This window comes from Equus przewalskii, chromosome 17 (genome assembly GCF_037783145.1).
Source record: "Equus przewalskii isolate Varuska chromosome 17, EquPr2, whole genome shotgun sequence".
Taxonomy (NCBI): domain Eukaryota; kingdom Metazoa; phylum Chordata; class Mammalia; order Perissodactyla; family Equidae; genus Equus; species Equus przewalskii.
Genome location: NC_091847.1, coordinates 55,358,131 through 55,382,271, shown reverse-complemented (window position 1 = coordinate 55,382,271; position 24,141 = coordinate 55,358,131). Strand labels below are relative to the sequence as shown.

The following is a 24,141-nucleotide window of genomic DNA, read 5'->3' as shown; positions in this document are numbered from 1 at the left end:
ACAAAATATACTTAAACAGAAATATTAAAGTTTATGAAGCAACATATAGACAAGTACAAGACCAAGAGGTACGGTCTTATTACCACAAACACATGAGCTATCCATTTCAATTTGAAAGCAGTTTTATCCATAGAAACTGAGATCTAGTCACAATTAATCCCATATAACATAATCCAGTCCAAATGCTCTGCTTTGTGAGAGTCATTCCTATTTTAAAAGACTATGAATGATTACTGATTTCTACTACTTCAGTGAAGAGTTTTTAATTTTGCTTTTTTCCATCATCAGGCAGAAATTAAATTTTAACTTTTTGTTTTGTTTCATTTTTTGAGGAAGATTAGCCCTGAGCTAACATCACATCTGCCGCCAATCCTCCTCTTTCTGCTGAGGAAGACTGCCCCTGAGCTAACATCCATGCCCACCTTCCTGTATTTTATATGTGGGACGCCTGCCACAGCATGGCTTGCCAAGTGGTGTGTAGGTCTGCACCCAGGATCCAAACTGGCAAACCCTGGGCCACTGAAGCAGAATGTGTGAACTTAATCCCTGCACCACTGGGCTGGCCCCAAATCTAGCCCCAAATTTTAACTATTTTCAGTTAACAAAATAAAACCCCAACCTCACAAAGCACCCACTAAAAGAATCCCTCAATAAAGCCACATAAAAAGAAAAATATCTTTTCCCACGACTTTCTTGGATCACAAATTGATGATTAACTTTTATGTCTCTCTTCTCAATACCCTTACTGCACCTCCTTGGCTTCAGAACACTAAACCCTTAACCACGGTGTCGCCCAAGACTCAGGTCTTGAGCCTCTGTGATTTGAGCCTCTTCTGGAAGAATAATTTCTCTTATGGCTTCAGTTAACACCGTATACTTAAATCCTTTCTTCCTGGCAAGTTTTCCTTGGATTTGGCAGTAAGTAAATAATGCAATGTAGATGCACCCTTGTTCTATACAAATACTGTAAGGCAATTTTAGTCTAGAATATATGAGCTATATCAGATTTCCTGACTTAGTTATAGCTGGATCTATATGAATTAGTGTCATCCAGGAGTGACAGACTTGACAGGAGGAGCTCTAGTCTAGAACTACTTGCGGGTGGGGCATAATGAAATGAAAGGGGTCATCTGTATTACTACAATGTTAATGAGTGGAAAGACAGAACTTAGGTCAAGCAGCTGAGAGTGAAAAGTAAGAAGAAACAGAAGACAATTCTGGATTGGATGTGTACGGATCTGAGGTTGGGGTAGGAAGTCAAACGAGGTTCCAAAACAAAAAGAAAACTATTTAGAAAACTGCTGTGGCAAGTGTTTGGAGGAAAATAGCAAGGCCCATACTTCAGGTAGACATGAAACAGAGTCAGACACTGAGTACAAGAGAGAAAAAACATTAGTGATCCAGGAAATAGAAGGAGTTCATCCTGGGCCTATTAGTAGAAGGAAAGGAAAGGAGAGGGAAGACTAGGAAAAGGTGCAAGAGACCTACGCTGGGCATCTTTGAGAAGGCGTACCCTAAGTATGCATTTGGTGAGAAATTACGGGTATGAACATGTAGTAGACCTGTCTCTCTTAGATGAGGATGCGAAGAAGTCCTACTTTATAGCCCCAATCAAGCTATCTTTCTTTAGACCCTCTTCTAATACCTGGCGGGGGCGGGGTGGGGGGAGTGGAGATCTGTTCCACCTTGGAATCCTGTGTGACAAACCACACGAAACATGCATTTTCTTATCTAAAGCAGGAAGAAATCAAATGTCCTTCGTAAATTCATAAATCCAAAAGGAGATGAAAAGTCATTCTGAGTTTGCTTTTCTGAACCATACTTTCCCTGCAAATTTAGTTTTTCAGAACTTTTCTTTTTTTAGCTTTCAGATTTGTCTTCTAGCCAGAATCACCTTAAAAATATAATACATAAAATAGTAGGGCTTAGAAATTAGAAGCTTCTAACTTGCCACTTTTGCAGCCACTCCAAAAAACTATACTTAGAGTCAAAGTGCTTTATGTTAAAGTAGCAATATCCATCCCCTACTTCCTGCTCCCACCACAAATTTCAAACATCAATAACAAGGTTCTTAAACAAATTTAAAGCTGTTTCATGAAGGACTGGGAAGACAAATGAAAGAGGGATGAGAGACAATCTTTTTATATAAAAGGGCCATCTGTTGAACCTAATCACTCTCCTGTTGAATTACATTAAACTACTTAAGCACACACTTTGAAAATAACAATAACATATTACCTTAACTTCTATGGTAAATGTCAATACATCCGTCATGATTGCTGACAGCTAATGTTTATTCTGCTTAGCTCTTAGAGAAGTTAAAGGACATTACCAGCAAACACAGATAAACAACCAAAGTATGATTACCCAACATCTGGCTATCACATTCTGTTGGATCATATGTGTTCAAAAGTATTTAACTGTGTTAGGGCAGGGGTGGAAGGCAAGGAGGACAAATGGCTAAGATAACACACAAAAATATACTAAACTGTTGGAGTAATTCATTAAAAACAATCAATTCAAAGCTAATGAGGTGGTGGGAACAGAGGATAAAACAAAAGAACAGAAATTAATAATGCCCTAATCCAAAATAAAATACACGAGCTAACTCACTTACGAAAACTTTAGCAAAAAGAAATTTAGTATTGCTTTCCTCCATTTAGTTACACAGAAGGAGAAATGATTGAGAAGCAATGGCTGGCAGAGTGGCATCTTAAATAAGAAAAACATCCCTGCATCGTTCCATGATTAGAACAAAGAACTAGTGTCTAGAGAACTGGGGGAAAACCAGGTCTTCTGCTAGAAAACCACACACAGATATTTCCAACTATCAAAAAATCAAAATCTGCCTAATGACAGCCTGGGTTGTTCAACACTGAAGATTTCTGCATCTAAATGAAGTGAGGCAGGATGAAAGCACATTAAGAAACTAATTATAACATAACTAAGAAGTAGCAAATAACAACAGCAAAAGAAAAGAGACTCCCAATCAGGGTCTAAGTTTCTAATACTTCACCCTTGCTTTAAATAAACATCTCATTTACTATAACCTATTTTTAATGGATGAATTTGACACAAGTTTTCGTCAGTATAAGCAAATTGCTGAAATTAAATCAACAGTTCTGGGGCATAAGTATGTAAAGAGACCTGGATTCATCTTGTGTTAAGATTCATTCTTACTTTGAAGTTGTAAATTGGCTGGTGTTACAAGAGAAAAACAAAACTGGCATTACATGAAAAGACAATTCATGACAGCTGGTGGCTCATATTAAATAAATCTGACAAAATGGATCTGATAAAGACCTAAAGATTAAAATACACTATTTTAAGGGCAGCATAATAATTAGGCACAAATGAAGTAGAATAAAAGATGTCAGGGAAAAATAAACTATTCAGTTTCATTAATTCTTTCAACAAATAATTAATCAAGCAACTAGTACATACCAGGCATCAAACGTGATGCTCAAGAAGGGACAGGTCATATCCTACAAAAATTATGTGTGAGGTAGGACAGAAAGGTATTTTTGTCATCATCCTACCCAAGTCTAACAGGAAATGTGGCACGTTACTAACTAGCCATGATTTGTTGGCTACTCTGAATTATAATTATAATTACAGATCCTACAAAGTGGAATTTCTGTGTGTGTGTGTGTGTGTGTGTGTGTGTGTGTGTGTGTTTCTGGGCGGGGGGGGGGGGGGAATGAGGTCAAACTAAGTAAATTTAACCTAATATACAGTGCTTTAAGTATTAAAGCATTCATTTCCCTACAAGTACTTCTGGAAAGTTTTTAAATCCCAATTAAATATTTAAATTTATAAAGAAACTTTTTTTTAAAGTTTGTGTCTAATATTTAAGGCTAGATAGATATAAAAGATGTCATTTAGATATTAAAGGTTTTAAGTTAAATCTCCTTAACTATTTGTTTCTTACTAGTACCATAGGTTTTAAGAAAAAAAGCTTTTAAATCAATTATATATATATAAGTTAGAAACTAAGTTAGAAACTAAAATTAGAAACTACATAAACACAGAAGTTAGAAACTAAAAAACAGGTATGCGTACATTTCAAATTAAAAAAAAATTCACAGATAACCTGAAATTCAAGCCATCTGATCATCAAATAAAGCCTTATAGCACAACTACTCAACTACTTTAGTCAAAACAGCAATAATTCCCAAAAAGGTACTGTGGAGGAGAAAAAGTAAAAGATTAATGAATTTCATTTTTTACTAAAGAAATAAAAAAATTCCACTTGCCAATTTCAGGATAGGGTAAAAACCAAACTGAGAGATTAATTTCTAACACTCAAAAAAAGTACAAAAGTAATCTAAAAATTAAGCCCGAGATTAGATCTTTTTCTGAGAATATTGCAATTTAACATTAAGTTTAGAAAATCCTAAAAATAAAGGGCTGAACATTACATGTGAGAAAAATACATAAAAGTGAGGCATTCTAAGACACCTTGCCCCAAATTAGGTGTTAATTTGTTCTTGTGAAGAACAGCAAAAAAGAAAAAAAAGGAACAGAAGTGAATATTTACAAAGAACGCAGATTAAGCATAATGCATATGATATATTTTAAGCTCTGAAATAAAAAAAAAGACTAGTATTCAGAATACTATAAGTTTATGTACGTTAAAAGGAAAGGAAAAAACATAGTCCTGATAAATGGCATTTTCACTATAGTTCTCATCAATCAATCTTCTAATCCATCAAGCAGACAGACAGAAAACCACCCAATCATTATTCAGTTGGTTATAGACGTGAAATGTTTTCTGTTTCTTTATATCAGCACAGAACAATAAGTGACAGGGGGTGGAGTAGAGATAATTTATCAAATACTTTTGATTAAATACAATTTCCTTTTAAAAACATACTAATAGCATGTTTTATACATATGCTTTAACATTAAATAGTAACATGACTACGAACTTTTTCCTATTTCATGCTAGCACAACAAACAGCAAATATTATAAAATTAGCATTAACGGAAAAACACAAAATATTTAATATATCATATACAGTCATGCTTCACTTAACAATGGGGATACATTCTGAGAAATGCTTCATGAGGTGATTTCATCATTGTGCCAACATTATAGCGTGTACTTACACAGAACTAGATGGTATAGCCACTACCCACCTAGGTTATGTGGCACTAATCTTTTGGGACCACTGTTGTATATGTGGTCTGTCTGTTGTTAACTGAAATGTTCTGCGGTTCATGGCTGTACTATGATTAGACAAGCAAGAGCAACATACCAGTCCAACTTCCTACAATTTTGGAAGTAAACCAAAACAACATTTTAAGTTGACTATCACATATTACCACATATTTAATATAAAAAAGGGTACATTAACAACTGCTTGGAGATATCAGAACTTTAGCTTAATTTTCTCTTGGCATTATGAACTTAAAGCCATACCCAAATTTTGCAGCAATGTCATACACTTGTTTTTCATGTTGAAGAACTTTCTCACGGTCCCCCTCAAACAGTAATGTAGCGACACTTAGCTGATTTGGATCAAATCCTTTAAACTACAAAAAAAATTATTATTACAGATAGTCTTATCCTACAAAATAGTAAATCAAAATACATTTTACTCTTTTTCACTTTTGATCTGGGCTCAAACACACCAACTCTTTAAAAATTGAGCTAAAAGAATGCTTAATGCACCTATTCAGATCATTACAATATTATAAAACTATGGAAAAACATTTCAAAATATGCCACAGTGTCAATTGTAATGACGTATTGGTATGTAAATAAAATAACTTTTAAGTTATAACTCTAGTAAAGAATCAAATAAAACTACCAAAATGCTAGAATATAATACAGAAGTAGAATGTAGGAGGAAAAAAAGAACAACAACTTCTTTTTAAACAGTATTTTCAAAGGAGATTTTCTGTACAAAAATAAAATATAAAACATCTAAGAACAATCTTAAAAGGAAATATATAACTTTATTAGAAAATCATGTCTAAAAAAAATGAGACATACGTTCCTGAAGGCACAAACTAAGTATTATAAACCTGTTAATTCTTGCCAAAAATTAATATACTAGTTTATTCCAATTCTAATAAAAACTTGGATGAACTTTCTAAAATGGTGAAGAGTTTCTAAATTTTTCCAGGATAAACAGGTAGGTGATGGTGATAACAAGGAAAATTCTGAAAAACAGGAGGGAGAACTAGAGCTACAGCAATTAAACCCATTTAATTTTCAAGAACAAAGGCTCATTAAACAGAATTTGATATTTTAAAATGGAGTCTATTTCTTGGATTAGTATATAAGAAGATGTCTTAGACACGGCAAATCAATGTGAGAGAAGCAAGGCTTCTTTAGTTAACGGTGCTGTCACAACAGGTTAGCAATTGGGAGAGCCGGAGGTGAAGCTTAATTGAGGTCTTTCTCTCACATCATAAAATTGACACAAATTCAAATAGTAATAAAGATAAAAAATATATATTTTAATTCCAATTTAACAAAAAAGCAAGAGAGAGAAGAAAATGATCCTAATCATAGTTCTGGAGGAAGGAAGGTTTTTCTGAGCTTAGAAGTAATTAAATCATCACAGGAAAAGATATAAAAATTTGAAACTTTTGCACCAAAAAGAGAAATTCTTATTAAAAAGGGAGTCACCTCACTGGAAAAATTATTTACATTTATAACAAAGGCATCTAATAACCTCATTATTCAAAGGGCACACACTAAAGCACCAAAGAAAAAATATGAAACTGTCATCCCTGGCAAAATAACCATATTCAACTAATTCACTCAAAAATTACATCTAGGAAATACAGGGACATGGTCAGTCTCATTGGAGTTTCAAGAAACATCAACTAAAATAAGGTACTATTTTTCTCCCTGGATTCAGTAAATTTAAAACAATAATCCCACAGGCAATAGCAAGAATTCAACCAAAAAATGACACAGGAGTGTTGCTGGCAGTAGTGTAAGCTAGTATAACCCCTTAGGAAAGGAACTCGGCAATCAAAAGTGAAAAAAAGAAAAATCCATGCTCTTATTTCAGTTCCCGATATCTATTATAAAGGAAAAATTTCAAACTATATAAAACGTTATATGCACAAAATTGTTCAATGCAGCGTTATTTTTAGGAACTTCAAACCTGGAAAAGAATTTAAAATTTCTGAAATTTAACGTATGATTGATTTACTTAACACAACATTTATTCCAATGCAAAAATAATCATGAAATGCACACAGCAAAATGGAAAAACACACTTATAATAGGTGTGAGGGGAAAAGGAAACAAAATTAATATCCTAAGCATCTAAAATTTTAACATTTTATAAAAATTCTTACCTTTGTAATATAAAACTTTTTTAATCCATCCAAAAATGATGTAAAAATAGAGGAAACCTGAGGTTTAAGAGCATGACCTAAGAAGAAAAAGAGTTCATATTTTAAATTAGTAAGAAAGTCTACGTTTTTCAGAAGATCAAGAGGCTACTTTAACTTAGTATCCTGAATGCAAGCGAACATTCTCATGACTTCAATTTCTAAAATCTCCCTGTTATATTTATAACATATTGATACTAAGATCTACATCTTTTATCTTTATCTTCTTTAAAAGCCACAAACAATTTTTTGTTTACAAAATTCCTTCTTGGTTTTTTTTTTTTTTAACTCAAATTACTATATGTAATTAATACTACACGTAGTTTAGGTTATCTTTCAATTGTATAGTAAAAACACTTCATTAATTTTTATTTCATTAAGAACACCCAGCGATGGCTGGTTTTACTTTTATTTTTTAATTATGCAGAAACCATTCAGAACTATAACCAAATATGAAGTCAATACCACATTTAAGGTTGTTTCTTAATTAATTCTTAATTCATCCAGAATTCTTGGCATAAAACTAGTAATTGCTTCCTTAATCACACCCGGAGAGTTAAAACTGCCAAAATAACATAAAGGGTGTCTCAGAGTCTGTTAAATTAACATCTTTGCCTGAGGATTGAGCTTAATTGAGTGAAAGTCTTTTACTGTTTTCTCATTGTTTTCTGAATAGCAACTTCTTACCTCCCATCACTGCTACATTTAAGTCATGCATCTGGCCTTAGTGCTCTGAGCCCAATTCAGAAAAATGTGGTATACCATTTACATAGAATTTTCATAAAGAATTTTAAAGTCTAATAAATCTACAGTTATCTCCAAATAAAAATTTTATTTTTAAAAAAGGCTTTAAGGTTTTGAGATTTTCTTTGTTTTTAAAGTGTAGGTCTCTTCTTTAAAATAGGTACAAACAACAAACTAGTTTTTTGGAAAAAAATTTCTTGGGGGAGAAAAACATTACTGGCAGGTTCCTTTCCTCATTCATCTATTTTTTTTTAAAGTGAGAATCTGAATCTGTAGTCTTTATTATACCTTTTCTGATTCTCACAGGAAAGTGTATTAAATAAAAAAACAAGTGACAGTAAGTCTTGACCAGAGGCCAAGAGTTAGATATCCATACTATAGCTAAACTGCGCAAAAAACAAAACAAAACTCAAGGACAGATTTTGAGCTCCTGGATCACAAGTAAGATGCTTGTTTGGGGAATTTTTTTTCTTTTACTGTAACCTATCAGAGATGCTTCTCTAGCATAACCAGTGCTTTAAAAGACACCATTTCTAGCATATATAAAGTCAGAAATAACATATCATCAAAATATTCATTTTCTGTCCCAAATGGAACTCATCCTACTTTAATGACAATTGGAAATAAATATATAAACATAAATGTATGTGTGCGTTGTGTTCTTGCAAGAAACTGAAATTATCTGTTCCTCATACAGATCTTCTGATCCACATATCTTTACACAATGTATGAGGACTTCTGATCCACGTATCTTTATACAATGTATGATGTGGAATAATCCTTAAGGGTATATGCTCATCTTAAGACACTGAAATTTATATGCACAATTTCCATTAACACTATGGGAGTTAGTCACACATATCCCTAATACTGAGTTGACGTGATAGCTTTGAAGTATAGTAATTGTAAAAGCCTTACTAACTTTTAAGTGGGTCAAGCATCGGTATTAACTAAGAGGATATTACTATTTTTTACTTATTCTTAAATTAATGCTGCCTATCAAATTGATTACATTCTAAATATATTTCAGCTATTGTGTTTTATTGTTTTACAGTAATCAAAGGAAATATTTTTAAAATTTATTAGCTTGACAGTTTGATTAGTGAATTTTGTGTTGTTACAGTGTTAACTGAATAATTTAAAAGGATTTAATAAATACCTGCATTTCAAAGAAGTGATCTGAGACAGTGGAATAAGTCCTGAGCTTTGAAGGCAGACAAATTTGGTTCAATCCCAGCTCTATCATGTGTGACTTGTGGACTTTCGCTGAAATATTTAGCCTTTGAGTTGTCTGTAAACTGGGAATACCACCTTGAGGAATGGTTGTGAGAAGGTATTTGGTAAACTGTGCTATTGACAACATGCTAGCACCACGCTGTGTGCTAGCCAAGATTTCTTCACCCTCTTTTGCTAATTTGATGATTAAATCAATCAACATCTAAGTGCCTGTTATGTGACATGTACAGGAGATATAAAAATAAATAAGAAATATGCTCTAAATTTGACAAACTAGTTTACAAAGGAAATCTATAGAACATTTCATTATACTCAGTGATGTACATCATTTCAACATACCAAAAATATATCATTTCAACATAATGTACTAAGGGTTGTATCAGAGGTAGGGGTGACATTAAACATATTAACAATTAATAATAGGGCTTGTGCTTGTTAACAATCACTATGGGACAAACACTGACCAATCGGTCAAATGGCTGGGTCAAGGTCCTGGACACCCCTTGCTGTGCTAAGTGTTACTCCTAAGTTTCTTTTTTAACTTTTTTTTTTTTTTTGAGGAAGATTAGCCCTGAGCTAATATCACATCTGCCGCCAATCCTCCTCTTTCTGTTGAGGAAGACAGTCCCTGAGCTAACATCCATGCCCATCTTCCTCTACTTTATATGTGGGACACCTGCCACAGCATGGTTTGCCAAGTGGTGCCATGTCCACACCCGGGATTCAAACCGGTGAACCCCAGGCCAACGAAGTGGAACGTGCGCACTTAACCACCGCTGTGCCACCAGGCTGGCCCCACTCTTTAGTTTCTTGATCATACAGCCATGGCAGGATATATAGATGGAAAGGCTTCAATGGGTACTGAGAAATCAAAAAAGCTATAGACAACCAAGATACATGATCAGATCTCTGTTTCCAAAGATCAGTCTGCTGGCCAAGTAAAGGGCAGAGGGAGAGGAAACACAGTCAAGACTAGAGAGGGTAGATCCCACCGCAGAGCATGTTCCTAAGGTACTTAGGTGCAAGTACCTAAGCACAGTACTCAGAACGTGGAACAGGGATGACACATAGCCAGAAGGATCTTTTCTTTAAAGCTTCATTTTAAATTGTTATAGATTCAAATTATAAATAAAATCTGGCCAAATCATAGTTAATTTTACGAGGGTGTCTATGTCTAACATAATTTACTACAATAACAGCACATAAATGGATAACACAGCCTTTTAAATCAGATACATGGCTCTCTTCCGACCTATTTCTCTGCAGGCCAAACACACAGGAGGCTTGATTTTCATTTAACTAGTTCATTATTTATAGGACACATTTATCTTAAACTTTTATCAGTAGTATAGTATTTTGAAAGTAATTAACTTAAAGAAATAAAAGCTGTGACTGACTTAGAAGACTCTACTTTTAAAACTACTCTTGATACGTTATGAACCTGATTTCCTTAGTTAAGTTTCTTTATAACTATAATAATCATTTTTCCCTAAATTAAAATCTAATCTACTCTTAGAACAAACAAAAGCCTGCCTATGTTACCCTTTAGTATTTATTACTGAGCAATCGCTCCCATAATTTCAGGGACTGTTTTGAGGGTACTTAAATTCCATAAACTTAAATTCCAAACTAAATTTCAGCAGATGGAAAAAATATAAAAGCAATAAAACTAGAATTGAAAAGATGATAAACTGTGTCAGAAAGTTTAATACTCTAAAGCAAAATAGGGAGAAAAAGAAGCAAGGTTAACTGTTACTGAATTCTCCACCTCAGTATTCCAAGGGCACCTTAAATACAACCTGTTGTAATGCCTTTTCCCCAAATCAACATCTCTTCTTCTGGACTGTCATTCAATCCACCCAATCAATCAAATTAGAAACCGGGGAGTTACCCTCAGCTCTTCCCTTTACGTAACCTTCCACATCCAGTTGGCAAACTGATCTTTGAAAAATCTGTCCCTTACAAATCCTATCTCCACTGCTGCTGCCTGGATCAAGGCCCCCAAAGTTTGCCTCTTAAACCGTTTCAACTCCTCCTCCACGCCTGCACCATTCTAATTCACCCTGCATACTGCTAACAGAACAAGCTTTGTAAGATGTAAAGCTGATTTATTTTATTCTCTCTACAAAGAAATCCCTCTGCTGACAACATAAAATCCAAACCCATCCTGCCAAGCCCGAATCCACCCATGCAGCTTCATCTCCTAACAACTCTCACCCCACCCGCTATCTGAGTCACACACAACTATGAGAAGTACCCTAAAACACGCCAGTGAGGTTTTAAAACTTATTTTTTTGTTAAGTGAACAAATTTCACAAGAGAGAACAGACTGCCTCAGGCGAACTTCTATTCACCCTTTAAGAGTTAGCTCAAGCATCACCCTCCTTTAAGAAGCTTTACCTGACCCAACCCCAACATCAAGTAAAATGCAGCAGGATCAACCATGCCTTTGTTTGCAGCCCAGGGTGGCCAGCGCATCACCAACCTCCTGCACTCATGTAACTATCTGTCCTCGTTAGACTGAGAGCTTCCTGAAGGACAGGAACTATGACGTTCATCTTTCTAACTCCGCACCCAGTACTCTTCCAGACACACAACTAGGGTTTCATAAATTTCTGTGACTTAATGAGCAGATTTAAAAATTACTGCTCCTTACTTACCAAACTGAAACTGCTGGTTGTCCATGAGGCGTATAGACGCAGGCGCACATCTCTGTTTTAAAAAGAAAACAATGTGATACAATTTAATATGGTAAAGAAAATAGGTGAGTAGAACATGAATGTCCTCTTTCTGTATTTGAGATCGAGCTTAGTTCCTAACGATATATATAGGAAAAAAATATTAACTTTTTATATAATGATATGAAGACAATCAAAACATCAGTGGCTTCTTTAAAGCATCTGGAGAGGAAAAATCTACATACCTAATACAAACATTATATGATGCCAGATCTTTAATTTATCTGTAACAAGATCTGCTTAATGCCTAGCAAAGACCTAGAGAATTAACTAAAAGAACTAGTAGGCCTCAAAGTAGATTGTTTTAGAACAAAGTAGAAATTTTAAAGACTAAAATCAATGCCTGGAGCATTATGCCATTTATGAACTATAATGTGTCATCAGGTCCTTATATAGTTTTGAAATGAGGAAGATGATGGTGGAATTTTTGTGAGCTTTCAAAACTTATCTGTAATGTCTTCATAGACAAGTCTAGAAATTATTCTTTCTTTTTATCCCTTCTCATAATCCATTTTAAATAGAAAAACTATCAGACGATGTCCAGAATTCTAAGATCTTTCAAGGTGACTTGTATGAAAATAGCAACAAAACTTTGAATCATAAGATGATGCACCTAAACCATCTAAAACTGCACCAGTTATATTTATCTAAGCACATGCTCAAAGCTGCAAGGAAAGGAAAACAAGGAAATCATATACACATATTAGTTTTGTGATGCTAAAAACTACAATACAAACAATAGCAAGATTTAAGTTAGCTATAATTTTTCCATAGAATTAAAGTGCACTGCACCCTAAATGGAATTTTTAGTTTCTACGCAAATCTTTTTTTTTTTTTCCTTGAGGAAGATCAGCCTTGAGCTAACATCTGTGCCCATCTTCCTCTGCTCTATATGTGGGATGCCTGCCACAGCATAGCTTGATGAACGGTGCCATGTCCGCACCCGGGATCCAAACAGGCAGACCCCAGGCCACCAAAGTGGAACGTGGGGACTTAACCGCTGCGCCACCGGACCAGCTCCTCTAGGCAAATTTTTAACATGGTTAAACATCTACCAAGAGAGTGCTTTTAGGCCACGAAATTTTGACTAATGTCATAAACTTTTTAAACATTTAGCTGAGTAACAACATTTATCAATAAAACTTGAATCAACACAATGCTGAGATTTATGACAGTCACTCAGAAGAACAAAACTTAACACATATCTTAACTGCGCATTACATTTTTGCTATTATTTGCTTTTAATTGAACAAATATTTAATTTTATAAAACCACTCACAATATACATTTTATTTCACCCAACAAAATGACTAGTTAGATTCTTATTTTGAACACTATACAATTTATTTATTCACCTTTGATACTAAAGGTGACATAATTCAATCTATATATAAAAAAATCACTGCCAAATCTAAAGAAACACTATTAGGTAATTTTATATACACAGAGTAACAATAACCTATTGCCTTACATTTTATAGAATCCTATGGCTTCCAAGCTGCTTTCATAGGTCTTTATTTAATATAAGAAACAACCCTGTCAGAGTAGCAGAACTGGTATTATCCCCATTTTATAGCTGAGGATACACAACCAGAGAGGTTGAAAGACTTGAGAGAGGTCAGGTGACTGTATAAACAGTAAAGACAGAACTAGGACCAAGACACCCTGACTGCTAGATGAGCACATTTCAAATACACCACACAGCATCCAAAAACATCACTCAAAACACACAAACACACACAGACAAGAGCTTTAAAGTCATATTTGAAACAAAAAAAGAAAATTACCTTATTTGCTATTTTGTGATCTTATTAAAAGAATAATAGTTACAAAATAAAGTTTAAAAATCTACAACCTAAGTAACTTCAAATCTTGGTATAAAGGTATCTTTGTCGTTGGGTTAATATTTCTAAAAATGTTACCAGTTTCCAAAATACTAAAGTAAAATCAATTTTCCTGAGATGCTTTAATAAAACAGGCACATCAACTAATAAAACATATGAAGCCTGATTAGACCAAGTTTCTTTTCTTTATATAATAAATAGAATATCACATAACATACATAGCTTTGTATTTTGGCTTCAGTACATCCGTAAAATATGAGACAGAATTAAGAGCCATTCTGTCATTATTGGGGGAAAAAAAAAGAATTTTAATTCCTACCAACAACTTGTAAATTCCATCTCCTATTATCACCCAGATTCTACTTTACCAGTATCTATAGCAGCTGCTATTAATGAAAACAAGCAGCATGGGTATATATCAGAAAATGTGGAAAATGTATATTACATTTAGTATAGTAAATTTCTAGCGGAGTTCAGTCTCTAAAACAACTAAAGCACAATATGCAGGCCTTGAGAAAATCTTGGTTTGAAAACACACAAAATACATTTTGGGGACAATTGGACTCATCTGATTATAGAATGAATATTAGACGGCATTAAGAAATTACTGCTGATTGTCTTAGACATGATAATGGTATTATGGTCATAAAGAAGAATACCCTTATTTTTAGGAGATGTATGCTGAAACATTTAGAAGTCAAGTGTCATACTGTCTGCAACTTAATTTCCAATGGTCCAGAAAACATAGATACAAACAAATAAAACAGAGCAAAAAGTTAACAATTGTTGAATATACAAGATGGATATTCATGTGATCACTGTACTCTTCATTCAAGTTTTGCTTAACACTGTCAAATTAAAAAGTTGGAAAAATAAGTAGGAAAGCTTCGGGGCACTCACACATAGAGCAACTGATAGTGAACTCTACTGAACATGAGTTTAAGTTGACAGCTGAGTCACATAAACTAGTCAGTCATCTACTATTCCTATTCATACTGACGCAGGGCAGATGGTTACAGACACAGACTATCAGAAAAGAATAAGAAGCTAAAGAAAGCCTTTTGTATCTAGATAATAAATGCTACATTAGTTTTCAACACTGACTTATTACCAAAAGCAAACCAACAGCTTTACTGAGTCTCACGTTTTAACAATGCCATTTTAAAAGTCAGGAAATAGACTTTTTCAGTTACTGTCACAAACACGTTCTCATAGGCAAAGCACTCAAATTAAAAACAGCATATAGATTGCTTTACGATCCTCTAACAATTGATAATTTGTAAATCAAAGCGCATCATTCTAAAAATACAAAGCGGGCAAAGTCTTCTCGAATTTTAAACTCAAAGGTGCCACTACAGCTAATTAAACAGAAGTTCCTGTAATCAAAAGACTAAAATATGTTACTATTCTTAAAAAACGACATTCAATCTGTTACTATACCTGTAGTTAAGGCTACGTTATGTTTCAATTAAACAACCTCAAACTTTTTCCTTTAGAAGTTAGAGACATCACAAATTCTGAGAATTTGAGCTCTAAATTCACTCCCAGGCTCTTCAATTACATTACTCTGAGAATATTACATAGATGAGGAAAGGGAAAAAGGGTCCTTGAGTTAAAGTGACCCCTGGTGGTAGGTGATCAGAACTAACCTGAGAGGAAATATTTTTACTAAGTAATTTTAATGGTGGGTCAATGATATATTCGGGGAACTTGAAGAACATTCAAACAAAAATTGCATACTCAAACTGGAGTTAATGAAATAACTCACTTCTTTCCTACTACGATAAATGTGCCCTCACTAGAATCTCTCATGTCACCTGACTTGTACCTAAAGTGTACTTTGTAACATCACTAAAGAGAAGAAATTGCCAATAATTTGACTTCGTCTTATAACTGTGCTTTGAGGTCATTGTAGTTATTTATTTATTCTTTTCTCAGATAAAACAAATATACTGATATTTCATTATTAGTCCATATTGAATTTTCTCATATCTTTTCAGACTATTTAGTAAAATATAATCAGGAATTACTTGAACATATAACTTGAAAAATAAAAAACAACCACTCTGATTAGTCTTATTTACTTAGTAGAATTCTCTTCATTAACTTAAAAAGCAACAGATTTCTCAATCTAACCATTTTCTCCAAAAAATAGCCCCTATAAGAAACAAATCAGGGGCCAGGCCAGTGGTGCAGCAGTTAAGTGCGCACGTTCTATTTTGGAGGCCTGGGGTTCACCAGTTCGGATCCCAGGTGCAGACATGGCACTGCTTGGCAAGCCACGCTGTGGAAGGCATCCCACATATAAAGAAGAGGAAGATGGGCACGGATGTTAGCTCAGGGCCAGTCTTTCTCAGCAAAAGAGAGGAGGATTGGCAGATATTAGCTCAGGGCTAATCTTCAAAAAAAAAAAAAAAAGGAAAGAAACACATCAAAAGATTTCTGCAAAATTTGGGTTTTTTTGTTTTTTTTTTTAAAGATTTTATGTTTTTCCTTTTTCTCCCAAGCCCCCCGGTACATAGTTGTATATTCTTTGTTGTGGGTCCTTCTAGTTGTGGCATGTGGGACACTGCCTCAGCGTGGTTTGATGAACAGTGCCATGTCCACACCCAGGATGCGAACCAACGAACACTGGGCCACCTGCAGCGGAGCGCGTGAACTTAACCACTCAGCCACGGGGCCAGCCCCTGCAAAATTTGTTTTTATGAAACTAAGTCATATCTCTTATTTGTCACAGAGAAAACCAGAACTCGCACTTCAGATGAGACACATTCTTTGAGAATATCTCTCTTAGTTTATTAGTTACTGGCAGAAGAAATTCAATATTAACATATTTTAAATGCCTGCAGGATTTCTACTATTCTAACTTCATAAAGATAAACTATAAAATATAAACACTGAATGGGAGTCCTATATTTTTGGTACCTTGGTTAACGAATAAATCATCTTTGAATTGAAAAGGTTTGTTTCTTCAAGGAGTAAATCAAACTTTCTGTATAGACTCTAGAACAGCCCAAATTCCTGAGCCTTACAGACTATTCTGGGGATAGCCTACTAATCTCATACTGTATCAGAAGCCAATGCTCCAGTAACAAACCCCTTGTACATAGCTATACAAAAATGTAAACACAGAAAATTTATTATGATATGCAAAATCCTTAGTGATTATTAGGATACAGGAACCACTTCTATTTAACTTACATAATACCCACTGCACTATGTTGGAGATAAAGGTAAGAGTATACTACCTCACATAAAAGACACACAATAAAATAAATTGATATAAAAGTTCAAAAAAGGATTTGTGAAAGAAGAGAATTCGGCTAAATGCAAATTTCTAGATATAAAAACTTAAAATACAGATAGAATTAATTCTTCCACTAACTAATAAATCAGAATTGATAGCACAGATGAAATCAAACAATATTTAAGGCTATTGGTATAACTAGCTAATCCTATTGGAAATGACATACTGGCCTAGAGCTAGGAGTCCACATTGTAAGCAAGAATTTTTTTACCAAGAGAATTATCTCTTGGTTTTAAAGAATGAAATAAAGGAGTACATATTTCCCTCCACTTATATTAAGAAAAGGGACAAAAGTTAATGCCAAACAGTCTCCTAGTCATAATTTTATATTTTCAGTTTAGTAAAGGTATAATGACTTGTTTTGAGTAGCTCCTGGTCAAGAGGATATCGTGTAACTGTCCTCTACTTAAATACATTTTGTTGAATCGTACCGTAAATAATCCAATTAACCAAACATTTGGCTAGGTCATTCTCTCTGCTTTCAGAGGGAAAAAAGTATGACACAAAAAAATGATTAAAAATAACGATTCCATTCTCTATATGTAACAAATTATTTCCAAGAATTATTGCTGAATATAAAGAAGCGTTAAACGTTTTGTAATATAAGTGCTAAACCTAACTCCTTTCAATTTTTTGAACCCCTCCAGGATAAATCAAGTTGAAAACAGAACAATTCACAATTGAGATATAACATTCTGATGTGTCAGACATGAACTATGTATTTCTTCCCAAATTATGATCTAAACTCACCAGAAAAAAACACCCTATCAGTTTAAAATTGTTTAAATAAAAGTCATGGTAGGTAGAAAGGGCCACCCTTTGTCAAAAGGTAGTGAGAGAAAAAGCTGCCTTTTAACCTATAATTCTAAAAACTGAGTTGTGATGCTGAGAGGTTTCAGAGGAATGGGTACTAATCCACGTCACACATACATACAGTCAGCATTTCCTTCTAACGGAACAAATGGTCCTCTCTCAATACCACAGGGTATTACCCCTAAGGTTTTATTGGGGAGGAAAAAAAACCCAAACTTCAAAAATTGCTTTCGAGCTTGTTTCAACACTCAGTTTTTTCCCTTTAAACCTCGTAAAGACATCACTGTCATTTTTGAACAAACAATAAGAGAATAATATTATATCTGACACTGATATTCTGATTAAAAAACACAATTTCCCCCCTCTTGAGAGGCTACAGGAGAAAATCCACTTCCTGAGAAAGTCTCAAAAGTCACTTACCCATCTACTGAGTAAAGTTGGAGATTATAGTGAACCGCCACTTATGAGAGAGAATCACATTAATCTTCCACTAAATCTTCCTTTCTAGCTCCTCATAAGGCACTGAAGAATTGAAAGAGGATAATTCCTTACACGGACAAAGATCAGATGAGAGACCTTAGTAGAATCCTTCTGCTGCCAGTATAAAGTTGCTTAATTTATTTCCTTCAGTAAGAACAGTGATGAAAATACACACAGAGCCCGCTTTGCTATTTGTGAACAATCACGTATGCTCCTTTCCAAAATATATTCATCCAAAATACAGTTTCCCATTTCAAAAGCAACTTGCATCTGAAAATATTGCAAAAATGAAAGTGCTATGAAATGACAGGGAGGAATTACAAGCAGCCAACTCATTATTCAATCAAGAATTTGGCACAACCATAAACCATGTACCATCTATTTTAATGGATCTTAATTCTCCTGCTATCAGCTGAAATTCCAAATTGCAAATTGAACAATGACTAATGCCAAAATCTGATAATTTTCTCAATTATTCTGTCTGAGAATACTGTTACAAAGTAGGGCAGCACAATCAGTACCATTCTTGACATATGAAACTTGTACATTCTAGAAACTAATATATAAATGCCCCTAAACCATAATACTAGCATTTACCCATTTCCAGGGAAGATAACATTAATGCTTCTCCACATGTGCATTATCACAGGAGTAAAATGGGTAGGTTCCCCAAACAGTGGAATATCTCCAAATCCCAGCAACTACTCTCAGCAATTGTTTCATTTATAAGAGCAATATTTAAGAATAAAATATTATCTAGGCTTTTAAATCAGTTTCAAGTGAGGCAAGCATTCCTAGTCACAAGGTATTTATGTCTCTAAAAATTGTCTAAGTACACAGAACCAAATTATTAAAACTATTGATTAAAAAGGAGCTTTCTTTCTGATCGGTTTTTTAACCACAGGGTGGCACTTTCTATCAATCATCACCTTTATTTATTTCAAGATATATGTCCAACATAGTTTTCTGTAGTGAATTTAGATTATGGTCTTTGTATGAATACCCAACAAATTTTTTAAACAAACAAAAGGAGAACTTTTACTGACTTACGCAAGACGAAGGAAAATTTCACCCCCTGCTTTTCATTAGCAACAAGTAGCTCTTCTCTGTTACTTTCTACCAGGAGCATATTAAATTGTAACAAAAACTGCACCTGGTTATACCAACTATTTATGTTTAAATTAAACATTTCCGTTTTAATGAAATTAAAAACTTAGGATTTTGAAACATTTGTACATCATTTCTCATTGAAACCGAAGATATATTTACATGTGAGTATTTGCAATGCGGAAAGCAAATGCAGCACTTAGGAGAGCATAAAATATGCCCACCTCCACTCCAAAGATCCTACAACAGCGCTTTTTACTGACTCTGTGTCCTACAGAGTGGAGATCCTGTGAAGAAGCAGAGCTGGCCTACATAGACTGAATGTGACCTTGTGAAGATCTGTCGAAAGTATGTACAAATCAGACTAGTTTCATAAGTTCTATAACTATTTTTAAAAATCTAACTTGGCATTCATGTTTATTTTGCCATAAAAAAATGGAGGCAATAATTGCCAGTTAAAAAGATGTCATTCAAAACTTGAACAAGAAAGGTAATATGAACTACATCTTTAATAATAAAGCTTTTTTGGGGGACAGAGAGTCAAGCTTGACAAGGATGACAAGTAAATATAAATAAAAGTACTTAACACAAAAAATAAATTACAACACAAAGTCGAAAAACCCCAGAAAAAAAAAATCACTCATTAAGGAAGATTTGAAATTAACAAGGAAATATAATCTATTTATGGAAAATGTTTAGTCTCGTTTTCATTTTCAGTTGTGAACTTATGGTTGTTTTCTTTAAAAAGAAAAAAACCCCTAGTTTTCCATTCTCCTAGGTATTAACTCAAAGGCAAAACCATAAGGCTCTGCAAACAGTTCTTTTATTTCTTAATACCTGGTATCTTAAATTTGAAATGACTTTCCTGGCCTTTAAGTGATGAAAAGTTTTAGCAACAATTATCAGAACACACTTGAACTTTACTGCTCAGGGCTCAGATACGTACTCCTAAAACTTATTTCCACTCCTCCTTTACTGAATAATCTTGCTTTTTAATATTACTGCCATCTCATTATTTTAGCAAACACAGCATAATACTTACTATACATACAGTCTAGCTCCCTAACCATAACATAATATCCCCAAAGCTCTAGTGAATTAGGAGCTCTTATGTAAGAATTTCAACAATTAACATTCACTTCTGCTTTAACACCACCCAAGTAACCTGCCACAGGTTCAAGATTGTTTATTCCAACACTATACTTCTTTTTAAACTCTCCTCCCAACCAGGAGTAAGACAATCAAGATTAAGGGGCCTATGGCTAAGTCCTGATGGGGGAAGTGATCTAACTGATAAGTAACTAAAGCTAATTGGAAATTATAAAAATTATCCTTGTTGGGGGCCAGCCCCGTGGCCGAGTGGTTAAGTTTGCAGGCTCCGCTGCAGTGGACCAGGGTTTCGCCAGTTCGGATCCTGGAAGCAGACATGGCACTGCTTGTCAGGCCACATTGAGGTGGCATCCCACACAGCACACCTAGAAGGACCTACAACTAGAATATATAACTATGTACGGGGGGGCAGTTGGGGAGATAAACCAGAAAACAAAAAAGATTGGTAACAGTTGTTAGCTCAGGTGCCAATCTTTAAAAGAAAAGAAAAAAAATTATCCTTGTCAACTGTTAGATTAGGTGATCACTAGCTGGACTTCCTAAAAGAGGGAAACTGTTAGAAAGAATGAGTGCCTCAGGAAGCAAAACTGAGTATATGGAATAAAACGCACTGAAAATGGTAAACATGTGGGTAAATACAACTTTTTTTGTTCATTTTCAATTTCTTTAAAACATGAATACATAATGGTTCTCTGGGGTGCTGGGAAGATGAGACTCTTCACCACTTTCCATTTCAGTACCTTAGAAAGCCCACAGGAATATGCAGTACTCGTCAGATCCCATTCCTTTGCCTCATCCGATCCTCCCTCCACTCTGCCCTGCATGCCCAGAAGCAGACCTGTGCAGGTCACATTAGAAAGCACCCTTGCCCTCAAGATTATAGCTAGGTATAGCTGACGGGAAGTATTAAAGAACTCTCAGAGTTTGGGGAAAGCAAGAAGAAAGAGGCTGGTGTCTACTCCCTTGACTTCCTCCCTGGGAAATGACGAAATAAGAATTTTCACAAACCATTCTAAGTCAAACAATGAACCAAATGCCTAAAAAAATGTAAGAATTTCCACACTGATACACAGAACTAAACACAGAAATAAAATTACTGGGCATTATCTAGTCTTTTAAAAACTTTTGATAATATATCCTTTTTTTTTTTTAAGAAAGGAGGAGAAAATGGGAATTCTTTTTAGGTCATAGCTAAATATATTATGTCATATTATGCTATACTATATTACTTAATTTAAGCTATAGCTTAGATAATATTATAAATAGGGCACAGTAGCAGCACATTCTAAGAATTGATAAAAATTGATTATCTATATTTAATTTCTAAATTTTGGGGCCACTATTTTAATTTCAATAAGTGTCTTAATTTAAGAAAAATTAAATATTACTTCAATTAATCACAAAATATCTTATCCAAAAATAACTTAAGAAAACGTAACATTCAATAAAAGACAAAATCATTCAAAGCCATCAACTCAAATACATAACTTACCTTGGCTTAAAACTGTACAGCACTCTTTAAACCAAGAAATAGGCATATAATTACTGAAAGAAACAGCAACTGCACTTAAAGGGACGATCTTACATTACCACTTCATATAGAAGTGGGCAGAAACCACAAATATAACTAAATACAAAGATGATATGTGACACATCAAAATCAAGTATGCAGTAGGATTTTAAAAATATAAATATATATGGGTGGTTATCTTTTTTACCTGCTTTGCAATTTCTCTTAAACAGGCTACTCCTTGTTCAAAATTAGGGAAAGCTACCGAGCCATACTTTTGGTATTCAGGGATTGGTCTGATTTTTATTGTAGCTTCTGTTACCACACCAAGAGTTCCTGAAAAAGAAGGGAGAATAATGCAATATATCACATGCCAATTTTCTAAATCATATTTAAATCTATTTCATCTAATTATTCTATTATTCACATTTAAATCTATCTAGTCTGTTCTATGTGTCGAATAACAGCTACTCAAGTCTTTTTAGAAAACCAACTAAGTAAATTGCACAATTTCTAAAAAACAATTTTTGGAATACATTTTTCTCAGTTATGTATAAATATTTTAAAACATTTTTAAGGTAAACTTTCTCCAAGAAGGTTACTTTTAAATAATTTTAAAAGTATCACAACTTATTAAAAGAAAAAATATCTAAAAAAGAACAGACTTTTACATCTCATATGCATTCATACAAAAGTATATTTTGATATTTGTGCCTATTTTTACTGTGAGAACAATTTATTGGGGCAAAAAGAACTCAACCTTCTATGAGAACTTAAGATGACAGAAGAAATTAGAGGGACTACTACATCTTGCCTTTTTTCCACAATCCATACAAAGAAAAGACAAAGGCAATACTGAGATGTCCGTGTAAGAAACAAAAAAGCCAGATATTTCAGAGACAAAACAATCATTATAAATATCTAGCACAAGAGGAGCACCAACGAAACAAATGTTCTCTTCTTTATTACATGGAGGAGTGGGGGACAAATCAGAGAGGAAAAACGCAAGTTAAATATAACTACATGATCTAAATATCTATGCTAAAATATTTGAAGGGACATGATTAGAAACAATTATATTCACAAAGCCAAGCTTTTCAAACCAGTGGTTTCTGAGGGACAAATGGTAGAAATTATCTTTAATGCTATTAGCAAGTTTTCTGATAATCAGGAAAAAAAGAACAAAGACAGAAATCTTTGAGATTGTAGAACTAATTACACACTAGAAATAAAAAGTATCACAAAAATCAAAGCTTCCAATAAATTTATAATATCCCTAAAATAAAACGTTAATATGTAATACAAGATTAAAAACTACTATGAGTCCATAAAAAGTAAATTACATTACATTTGGTCACAATATGTTCATCACATATATAAATGATTTCTTACTGAGATATGAAGTATCTATTATGACTTGTAAAATCACAAAGGCTTTACAGGTTTGGCCTCATTAATATTTGAATAAAAAACAGATACATCTTGTACATTTTAAATGATAAAGTGACTAGACTTCCTCTTTTATCTTAGCATCTTTACTAAGATGTAATTCACACCCATAAAATTCACCCATTTGAGGGGCCAGCCCCATGCCGAGTGATTAAGTTCTCGTGCTCTGCTTCCCCGCGGCCCAGGGTTTCGCCGGTTCGGATCCCGGTCCCGGACATGGCACCGCTCATCAAGCGATGCTGAGGCGGCATCCCACATGCCACAACTAGAAGGATCCACAACTAAAAATATACAACTATGTACCGGGGGCTTTGGGGAGAAAAAGGAAAAATAAAATCTTAAAAAAAAAAAGATATTAAAAAAAAATCCACCCATTTGAAGTGTAAAATTCAATAGTTTTTAGTATATTCACAGACACATGTAACTATCACTATATAATCT

The 24,141-nt window shown here is 34.1% G+C and overlaps 1 protein-coding gene across 4 annotated transcripts in view; it reads right to left on the bottom strand.

Annotated features, from left to right (window-relative positions):
* The window catches only part of AGPS (alkylglycerone phosphate synthase), a 139,478-nt gene that overhangs the window by 33,853 nt on the left and 81,484 nt on the right, over window positions 1-24,141 (bottom strand). For all 4 annotated transcript variants that reach the window (XM_070580263.1, XM_070580266.1, XM_070580265.1 and 1 more), the window contains 4 exons: window positions 22,460-22,587; window positions 12,003-12,054; window positions 7,327-7,403; window positions 5,426-5,538 (listed from right to left, as the gene is read on the bottom strand). In XM_070580263.1, the coding sequence (XP_070436364.1) occupies window positions 5,426-5,538; window positions 7,327-7,403; window positions 12,003-12,054; window positions 22,460-22,587 (370 nt within the window). The remainder of the gene's footprint in view (window positions 1-5,425; window positions 5,539-7,326; window positions 7,404-12,002; window positions 12,055-22,459; window positions 22,588-24,141) is intronic.